Source organism: Mchenga conophoros, linkage group LG13 (assembly GCF_057382185.1).
Source record: "Mchenga conophoros isolate Kocher_MC1m ecotype Shallow Benthic linkage group LG13, M_conophoros_male_GT1.1, whole genome shotgun sequence".
Lineage (NCBI taxonomy): Eukaryota > Metazoa > Chordata > Actinopteri > Cichliformes > Cichlidae > Mchenga > Mchenga conophoros.
Genome location: NC_140538.1, coordinates 12,901,589 through 12,911,783, shown reverse-complemented (window position 1 = coordinate 12,911,783; position 10,195 = coordinate 12,901,589). Strand labels below are relative to the sequence as shown.

The window sequence follows — 10,195 nt, the reverse complement described above, 5'->3', positions numbered from 1 at the left end:
AACTGGTCAGTAAGACTAAAAAAGTGCAAAATGACACTAAGGGCAAGTCGGAGCCAAAATTGTAACTGAACCCCCACCCAACCCAGGGGAAAAAATTATATATATAAATCTAGGGTCCATGAAAGATTATAAAGAAGCAATTAAAGAAACGCAAAGCCATGAGAAAATATGACATCACTTACCTCATTATCAGGTTTGAAAACCCGTTATTCAATTCAATTTTAGATTCAGTTTTACTTACATAGCATCCAATTCACAGCAACAGTCACCTGGAGGCGCCTGTTACCTCTACAAAGTTGCTATAGCAGCATACCGATGACTGTAGCACATTTTTCACAAATCTGCAGCTCACAGGAAAACAGGGAATGGACTGGATGTTTGGCCAACCTTGTAGAGTGGTTGATTCCTACGAGAGCAAAGAAGGAAGGACTGTAGAGAGATAAGCATACAGTTACATACACTAGGAGAAAGGGCACATCTGTCATCTTTCACGCCTGGATTGTTGCATACCACAAAGCCACAGAGTGCATTTATTTATTCATTATCACTGCAGCACTGGACATGCCCAGTCATATAAATTTATTGCCGGTATATCCCAGTTCTTACACTTGCAGTGTTATAAAATACAAACGGTGAATTTGACTGAAACGCTATATCTTATTATCGTTTAAAGCCGTACTGCATACCCTCAGCTATTCGTTTTGGTGAGAGAAATACTCATCCGCTTCTTTGGGCAGAACAAACAGATTTCCAAAGGTATTGTAAAAATGAATGTTGGCCTAAAATTAAGCTGACCTCAACGTTTGCGTATACATCATTCTCCCCAAACAAGCACAAGATTTGTTCAAGATTTGTTTGACTTTTGGTTTCGCCAGCTCGTCTTTCAGTTTATTTTTATACTGTATGAACTTTAAAATGTCAACAAAAACGTAGGCGTTACCTAAAGACTTAAAATGTTCTTTAGTAGTCCAAGTGTATTGTTTATTGCCAGTAAAAGTGACAGTATAAAGAGAAAGTAGTTAGACTATTTATTTGGTATTGGAATATAAGTAGTGAGACTTTAATATAAATGTAACGTAATTCAGGATGGTTTCATTTACCTCACAACAACGCTTCATGGTACACTTGTGATGTATCATAAGGCATATTACTACGTCAGCGCTGTATAATTCTTGTGTTTACTGCAGGGCTAAATGGTATTTGTTCAGTTGTTCATATTCAGTTGGGACAACAGCTAAACGAGTTTCTTCTTATGGCACAGAAAATTGTAGTGTCCTCTCATGACCTTTGCTATAGATTGCAGTTGTATCAATATTAATAAGCTATCGGTTTAAGATGCCTTGTCCTGGATTTCGCTGCAGTGCATAGCAGTACAATCTTAGCTTGAAAAAATAATAGCTGTATGTCTCCAAAACGGGTTGTAATTTATTCCTCACACGCGATTGGTCATAGATCGATGCGCGCTCTCGACGCTCCGGGGTGGCGCGCCCGTGATTCTGAGCACCGCTTGGAAAAGAGGAGATGAGAGACTGAGACAGAGAGCTGTACCACACCAAGTGTCCGCCGAATGTCTGCCTCCTCACGTTGCCAATGAATACCCCTCGCATTCCTATGTCTGCCAGTTGACATACTGAAAGCAAAGGACAAGGCTTCCATCCCTGCAAGGATTCAGGAGTCCTACAGCGGGCTGCGTGTTTTTTCAGGTAAGCGCCCCCCTTCTCCTCCCGTGACCGACGTCGCTGTGTTTTCTGTGTATTTAAGCGGCGTCCAAGAAGATAAGGGACGCGGGCGTTTAGCAGTAGCTGTCCAAGGTGCTTAAACGGGCAGTGGCTTGTGGTAAGAAAAGCCCGATATAGTAAAGCCAACGGCTTCATGTTAAGAGCGTGTTACATGACTTCGCTGTTCGTGTTGCAGTCTAAACCTCCCAAGGATGTCGTGTGGGTGTCGTAAAGGGAAGAAAGAATGATGAAGCTGTAATGTGCATACCATATCCATTACATTTGCACAGTCTTGCACATTTTGACTATGGCTACTACATCCGAATGCACGTATCCAGGCTGCATTGTAGAGTAGACTGCCTCCTCCAGGGACCGTGTGTTGTTTTACTGCATTTACCACTGCCAAGGTCTATAATTCACCTTATCTTGCTATTGCAACCTTAGGATGCATCCGTAGTATGTGCCATGTAGGGCGTGAGAGAACTCTCCGATGTAAACAAACGGTCAAAGGTGATTGCCGTTTTAGACTGTGCTGCACAGCGAATTCATCTGAGGCAAGAGTGACAGTAGGCTAGTCCTTCCATTTACCTATCATTGCTTTTCAAGTTGAACTTTTGTCCCATTCAGTAGGAATGTGTACTGTACCAGTAGCCACACTTTGTGTTAAAGCAACCGCCTTTTTCTTAAAAATGTCCTTGTCAAGACCTTGTGAAATGTCAAAACACGTAGCCAAACTGGAGCAATGAACATCTGTTCCCTTTTGAAGTATCAAATACACTGAAACATGATGCAGACCACAGGCGTGTAAATTGCTCTCTTTTGGCAAAGTCACGTTTAGGCTTCATTGTTCTTCTGACGTGCCAAAATATCCATTCTGTCCACAACAGGAGCACCTGACATTTCCTCTGGCAGATTTACTAGCTGGATCATGGCACAGACCAACAGCAGTGGGCAGGGGACCAATGGGGTAGCAGATGAGTCCCCCAACATGATAGTGTACAGAAAGGTAAGGCAGCTGCTATTTTTAGTCTGCATGTGTGAGGGAGATCGTAAGCATGTGTGTCTCTCTTGCATCAATTTACTCAACGACGAGCCATGCAGTGGCAGTTGCTAGCACTAATGGCAAGGCAATGTTTTTGTGGTATGGCTGGTCTAGGATTGAGATGTTACAAATGCTTAATGAGAACACTGAGAGTTCATTCAGTTATTCTCTCACAACATACATGAAGTCAAGTGTACAATAATACTTGTTATTGCATACACACTGGAGCTTTTTCTTTTTTCTTTTTTTTTTAAACAAACTTACATTCATTTAAAAAAGAAAAAGAAAAAAGGAAGCCCAGGGTTTTAATCCGCAGCACTGGTGTATTTCCCTACTCATTGTGCTACTACAGTCAACACTTGGGAGAGGGTTTGGAGTGAACTGTCACACTGTTGAGACATCTTGATCCAGCACTGCTTAGCCATTAAACAGTTACATGAAATCATAATAATCTGCAGGCAAGGTAACATGTTTGTTTTGAGAATTGAGTTACAGTTTCTTAGAGAAACTCTGACACTTATATTATATTGCATCACACAAATATGAAAGGTTATGTGCACTGCTCCTTGGGTGCACTGATTTAGATACAATGTTTCCTTTGCTTTGAACAGAAACAGTAAGGCTAGATATAAGATTAACCTACAAATAAGCCATTTAGAAAATTGCTTTTGCTACCACCAGGAGAGGATTCTGTTCCCTGGTGGCACTGCCATTGCCTAATAGCTGGATTTTTCTGATGTTTTTCTGCTAAACATTGCTGTATATGTAAGCAAAATCCAATGCTTAATATGTAAGTGCTGCTGGATTTTAACTCACAGTGACCTGCAAATTGATTAAACATATACAACAACAGTGGCTTGTTTCACTTTGCTCTCTCAGATGCAGCAGTGAAGTGATAATTTTCTCATCTTACTTGTGGATGACTCAACCATGGAGTGAATGTCTTTATTTCATTCTATTCACCCATCAGCAAATGCTGTTCTATCTGCAATAGCCTCTGCACACCATGGAAAGGATACGCTTAGCATGGTGTCATGGATTGACGGTCTTTTATAGCACTCACAGCGTGCAAGGCAATATTACTGCCAGTGTGGGTGAAGACTTGCTGGATGTGGTGCGATGTTTGCAGCAGGAAGGAGCGCTTTGTTATTTAAGAACTTCCCAAAGTAAGATGACAGACTCAGAAGCTAGATTGTTCATTAAACAGGCCAAATATTGAGGGCAATTGAGATGGATGGGTGCATGCGTCTAGTTTTGTCAGTTCAGTCTGTGGCGACAGGGGAAGAAGTCTGTCATTAAATTTCATTTCAACATGGCAGAGTATCACAATATGCCAATGCATGGAAAACTAGCCACATCCTGATTTGTGCATCAAATATTGATTGATTTGAGGTCTTTCCATCTATTTAGTTCCATGTGATGTTGTTTCAGTTCTCTTGATATTGATCTGTTTCTTTGATTATACTCTGATGTTTCTGTGACATAGGCAACCTTAGTGTGTGTCTTCACTTGGGACCTTTTACTATAAATTCAGCAACTAAACTTTGTGTTTTTTAGAACTATCTCTTTTTTTTTCAACATAATGAGGGAAGACTAATTTCAGACCACTCTGTTTTATTTATTTATTTTGGCCAGACCGATATCTTAGTCATAAAGCTTCTTCACTTCACACCACTTGACCACACATGGTCACAGTTTGCTTTTGTACATCAACTGACCTAGATACTCTGCAGAATGAAAGGCTGTGGTGAAGCCAGGAAGGACAAAGTCCTGTTTCTAGAGTGGGTTTAACACAAACTGGAACTGGAGGAGCACTGTCTGTATAGACATGCGGATAATGCCAGGATGAACAGGCGCCCTAAATGCTTTTCAGATGGAGATGACTTGGCAGAGGTGTTGCAACCCACACTGAGAGGGCAACACTGAGATGAGCTAAATTCTCAAGTGGAAAACATTTTATTCTCCATTTTCCTCCGCAGACTTCTTCTACATCCATCTCATAAATACATAATAAAAACTCTTAATAAAATCTTGATTGTAAGCAACTGGCCACGTCTGCTTGACAGTTGCTAGTAGTGTATGTGGAATGATTATGTAATTGAGCAGAGGGAGTTTTATGCTTGATGACAGGAGATAGTGGTTTGATAGTCAGTCCACAGGGAGCATAACTATATCCTTTTTTATTCTCTGAATCTTTCTCTCTGGCACATCCGCCCCTCCACTCCTGTCATTAGCATCTAATGAAAATGGATGGTTGAGCCGAGGTGTTGACCTGCTCATTGTGGAGATGTGTGCAGAGATGCCTGTTTTCTTCAAGGACGCATGCACTTAAACGCCTTGCTTAGATGCATGCATGGATGTGCTGAAAATTGAAAAACATGCACACAGAAATACTTGCAGAAATACAAGCACAAACACGTGCAGCTGGCTTTTTGATAAACTGATTTATTGGCAACAGCAACTCTGAAATTTTACACAACCACTGCTTGCATGTAAAGCTAACACTACGTAAAATGTCCCCAGTTTATCAGAAATGCCAATGAAATGTTTAATCAATAGAGTCAATAAATAATAAATTAATGCTATGTGTGGAACCTTGCGTATAATAGCCTCTTTAATGTCTTGCTGCTCAAACATAAAACAATCGAGGCCAATATCATGAAGTGTTCCTGGGTTTTCTCAATATGTGTATTTTCATTTCTGCTCACATGTGCACGACATAAATGATACTCTGATGTGTGTGTGAGCATGTGTGTATTCTTTATGTAGGGCAAATGTTGCTAAGAGAGAGTTCTGAATTTTTTATGCGAGCCTAAAACAGCTCTGGTTCACAGCCACTCGGTATGAGGAGGGAACATTATCTCTCATCAGCTCGAGCTTTGTGTGTGTTTGTGTCTTCGTATGTGTGTGTGACTATGTATGTGAAATCTCTATCTATCTATCTATCTATCTATCTATCTATCTATCTATCTATCTATCTATCTATCTATCTATCTATCTATCTATCTATCTATCTATCTATCTATCTATCTATCTATCTATCTATCTATCTATCTATCTATCTATCTATCTATCTATCTATCTATCTATCTATCAACTGAGGGTGAAATGAAATAAATGGTTAATATTACATAAGTTTTGCAGTATACTGAAGCCTGATCTTGTCTCTGTTGTGCTGTATCTGACAGCTGAGGCACCAGCTCACTCTTATTTACATCTAAGCTGCCGATGGGTATCCAGTAATTGTTCTTCCAGCAGCCAGTTTGGCTTCTATTGCTGTGCAGAGCTGCCAAGTCTCTACTGTATTTTTCTGTCTTTTTTCTAACATTAAGCACATGCAGCTCTCACTTTTTTTAACCTTTAGCCGATAAATTTTATACTCTGCTGCCTGTGTCTCTGCCTATGTTAAGACTGTGTCACTTAAAAAGTAATTAGCATTTAGTAAAACGTGGTGGTTTTTGCAAGGTTACTGCAACACAGTAAAAGGACTTTTATATTGGGCTCCAAGAACATCCGTTGGATGCTTATCTGCGTTCTGTTTTATGTATAGTTCAGATCATCACACAACAGAGTCATACCACTGGTTTCATATCACATAACCAAATACCACATGATGTGTCACGGTTATATTTTTGATCAACATTTATGTAGCAAATACCAAACTGTGCTTTTCTGTTTTAGACCACTTCCAAAATAGCGTTAGCCTATAACAGATGATAAAATTGCTTTTCTTGTCAAATAATAGTTACATCAAAAATTATTGTGAATATTTCTTTACAAGTGTATTTATGCACTTTCTCACTGTTTTATGCTTCAGAGATTTCTGTCATTTACACTTTGCGATAGCGCGTTGATGCCGCACTGCACTTAGTGAGCCTCGGTGGTGAAGTAAAGAACAAACAGAAATGACAAATAGGGCAAAGATATTAGTGCGTGCTATCGATTTGTCAATTGATTAAGTGCTTGTATACGAGAGATCATTTTGCAAGAACAAGACAATCCTTCTGTTCTGCATCACAGCACCACAATAGTAATAGAGCAGTGTTACATGATGCAGAACTGCATCCATTATTAACCCTCTCGAGGTGTTGGCCACTGTTTTTATGTTACTGGTGTCTCAGATGTGTCGAACAGGAACAAAATCAGGAGCATAATATCCAACAAAGTGACTGATGAGTATGCATGATGCTTTGGATAATTTCAAATACTACATGTAAAACACATTTAGATTTTTTTTTCAACAATAGGTGTGTTTTATCAGGTCTATCTGATTTCTTCAAAATTATAACCCAGAGTGCCAGGTAACAAACAAAGGCATACATATTAAAATTTGGTTTAGATGGCTGAAAATTCATTTCCTGCCTGGAACGCATTTTTCAATTTCATTCTAAGCTGCATGTGTTAAACCTGCCCTATATCAGCATGCCCTGTTATCAATACAATTTCCCAACCATCCTACATTGTTCATGAGTCATAAAGCAGAGGGAACTGAATACATTTTCAGCATTTTCTCACTTAAGAGCTAGATTGAAGGGTTCTTATACTGCCTGTCTCTCTCAGGCTGCAATCAAAAGATCACTAAGACCGGGGAACGAGCGAAGGGGGGGTGGGGGTGGGGGGGGTGAGGTGGGATGATCTATAATTGCCAGATCAGAGAGAAATCTTTGTGTGTGAAGTAGGGCTCTTCGTATGTCAGCTTGCCAACCAGGCAATTTCTCTTCCTGTGTTTGAAAACACATGTTCTTTTTTCCAAAAATTGTTTAGGAAACGTGTGGGTGTTTGGCCCCCACTTTAGGGGGGAGAAATGACATTTATGGCTTTGTATATCAAACTAATCAATTCTCCTGTATTTGCTGAAGTCTGTAAATAAAAGGTAATTACAGGTGCTGGCAGTTGCTACAGTTGGTGGTAGAGTAGTTTTATTATCTTATTGTCCAACCGGAAGCTAATCCACAAAGCCATGTTGTGGATGGTGAAACCTCCTACTGTACATCCAACAAACACCAGAAGTAACTGCTGGATTATGTGAATAGTTCATTCTCCCTAAGCAAACTTTTGTTTGTTAAGGAGACGTGTCATAAATAATCACAAAGGCGCACAGAGGATATATATCCATATTGGTGGCAATATCACGGCTTGTATTTTGTCTCTTATGCCATACGAGTTCTCATAAAAGTTCTTTGCAACTGGTCAACATTTTTAGTTATTAAACTGGTCCATATAATAATGTTGATAATGAAAAAATCCTGAAAAGGCTTGAAAAGGATAAATGGCAAAGAGGAATGGGAAAGAACTGAGGAAGGATGGATGGATTTGTGAGGCAGAAGCTGTTTGATAACATCCTCGAACAGAGAGTGACACAGAATCACATAGGCACCTCTACAACAGAGGACTCTCAAGGTGGTGGACTTTCCCACCCTCCAGAATCCCCTGAAGCAGACATTAATCTGGTAGAGACCATGATGGTCCCAAGCCTTGTGAGTTCAAGCTGTTGGCTCCAGCCCCAGTATTGCCCACAACCAGAGCTCAGAGGCAATGTAAGTGTAAGAGAGAAGCCAAATAAGCTGAAGGACCATCGTACCATTTGGAACCATTGCTGAGCCAAATTATACGAGGCTCTGGAGGGAAAGATTTAAGTTCAGTGGTGCTTCCATAGCTGGTCGATAGCACAAATTCACACCATTGTGGCAAAATTGAAAAATAAGCAATGTAAACTAATGAAGAGTTTAATTTTTTAGGCTGGTAGGGTGCCTAATTGTGATTAGTGGACATGGAGATTTATTTTCATATAAATATTTAATGTAAATGTAATGAAATATTTGACTCTGTGTCAGCAGTGGCTTTGTGAGGCTCATAACAAGTCATTTCAAAGCATGAAATGATGATATTTATGAATTGTATCAATGTCATATCATTTAGAGTTAAAAAGTAGCGTGTGATGCCTCTTGAATGACGTACTTTGTTTTAGTCAAAGCTACAAACTAAGGCTTTTTTGAAATCATGAAATTGCTTTGCAATATAAAGTAATACTGGGTTTAAGCTTTGTACTTGCCTGTTCTAATAAACAAAACACTAAAAGCAAAAAAATGTCAGTAATAAAAAATGAGACTGGGTACACTGTGTGAAATGCACAAACTCACTTTTCTGGGAGGATTTAGAGTGAGGATGTTAGATTTTTACAATCTTTACAATCTCAGCTAAAGAAAGCCAATCTTTTCCAGAAAATCAATCTTCTCATTTTACTTTGGCAACAAAGAAACTTTTGCTTTTGGTGTAGGTGACCTGGCTGAGGGCACAGAATGTTCCTGGGTGTCCAATATCAAAGGTCTATATTTCTTACAACCTTAAACCATCCAAATCAGAGTTTTTGGCACTGTAGAGAAAGGCTGCTAGTCAGCATGAATAGCTATCACATATAAATTAAAAAAGATATTATTGCAATCACAAAGCTGTATTTGCTACCTAACATTTAATTTGATGCGAGGTGATGGTTTTTAAAGCACTGCAAAGATCAGTGAGCAGAAACTTAGGCCCATCTTGCTCTAAGCGGTCCTCTCTGTATACGTCTGCCACAGCTGGAGTCTTTAGGCCTGTCTGTTAGGGTTATATAATGGTCCAAGGAAGCCTGGGCATTAAGATAGCGGTTGACTCAGGCAGTGCTTCTGTCTCGTCATTTAATTCCAGCTCAACATTTAGATACAGATTACAGGAGTGCCCCAGAATTGTAAATTAATTCACTGCCATCTCTGGTGTGATGGGTTTAATGGGGCCAGAGAGAAAATAAAAACAGAAGGCTAAAATGTAGGACATAACAATGAAGCTGACATCTGAATTCTTTGATTTCGCTACAGTCACAGTGTGTCTGTCTGTCCATCTGAAACCTCTGCATGTCCGTCCTTTCTTCTTGTTTGTATTTGTGCCCCTCCTCTCTCGACCCTCCATCGCTACAAACACCATCTGTAAACGGTTTCCATGCAGTCTCTACTTCTAACGCACTCACCGGTTGTTTCTGCTGAAGGCTCACTCCTTCCCACTCACCGTCTACTATGTATAAATTCCCAGATTGCATCTCTGATGTATAAAAGCTGGTTATATATTTTGCTCTAAAATCTCTTAACTGTGAGATGCATTTAGTGTACAATACTTGATGATTCATTATCAACCGATTAAGGGCAGGGCTACTGCATTTTCTTTATTTCCTGTTGTTTTAAACGACAGATAACACAGAGTAGTTGTTTTATAATATGCTAGTTTATTTTTTGTGGTTTGGATATAGTTTTGGGACTTTATCATTTTTCTGGACATCATATTTATTATGTGATACTTGAACCGGAACACCATTAACTAATTACTCTTAGCTGCTTTTTTTGTAAATGTCATTGTGTCCCAAATCACCCACTAAAGTATTCAGCAGAAACATAATAAAATCATGTGA

General features: G+C 39.5%; 1 protein-coding gene across 2 annotated transcripts in view; it reads left to right on the top strand.

The window, feature by feature from the left end:
- The first annotated feature begins 1,487 nt into the window (after positions 1-1,487).
- Positions 1,488-10,195, top strand: part of rgs7a (regulator of G protein signaling 7a) — a 55,103-nt gene continuing 46,395 nt past the window's right edge. For both annotated transcript variants that reach the window (XM_085296515.1, XM_085296514.1), the window contains exons 1-2: positions 1,488-1,703; positions 2,606-2,724. In XM_085296515.1, coding sequence (XP_085152641.1) covers positions 2,647-2,724 — 78 coding nt within the window. In that variant the 5' untranslated portion in view covers positions 1,488-1,703; positions 2,606-2,646. The remainder of the gene's footprint in view (positions 1,704-2,605; positions 2,725-10,195) is intronic.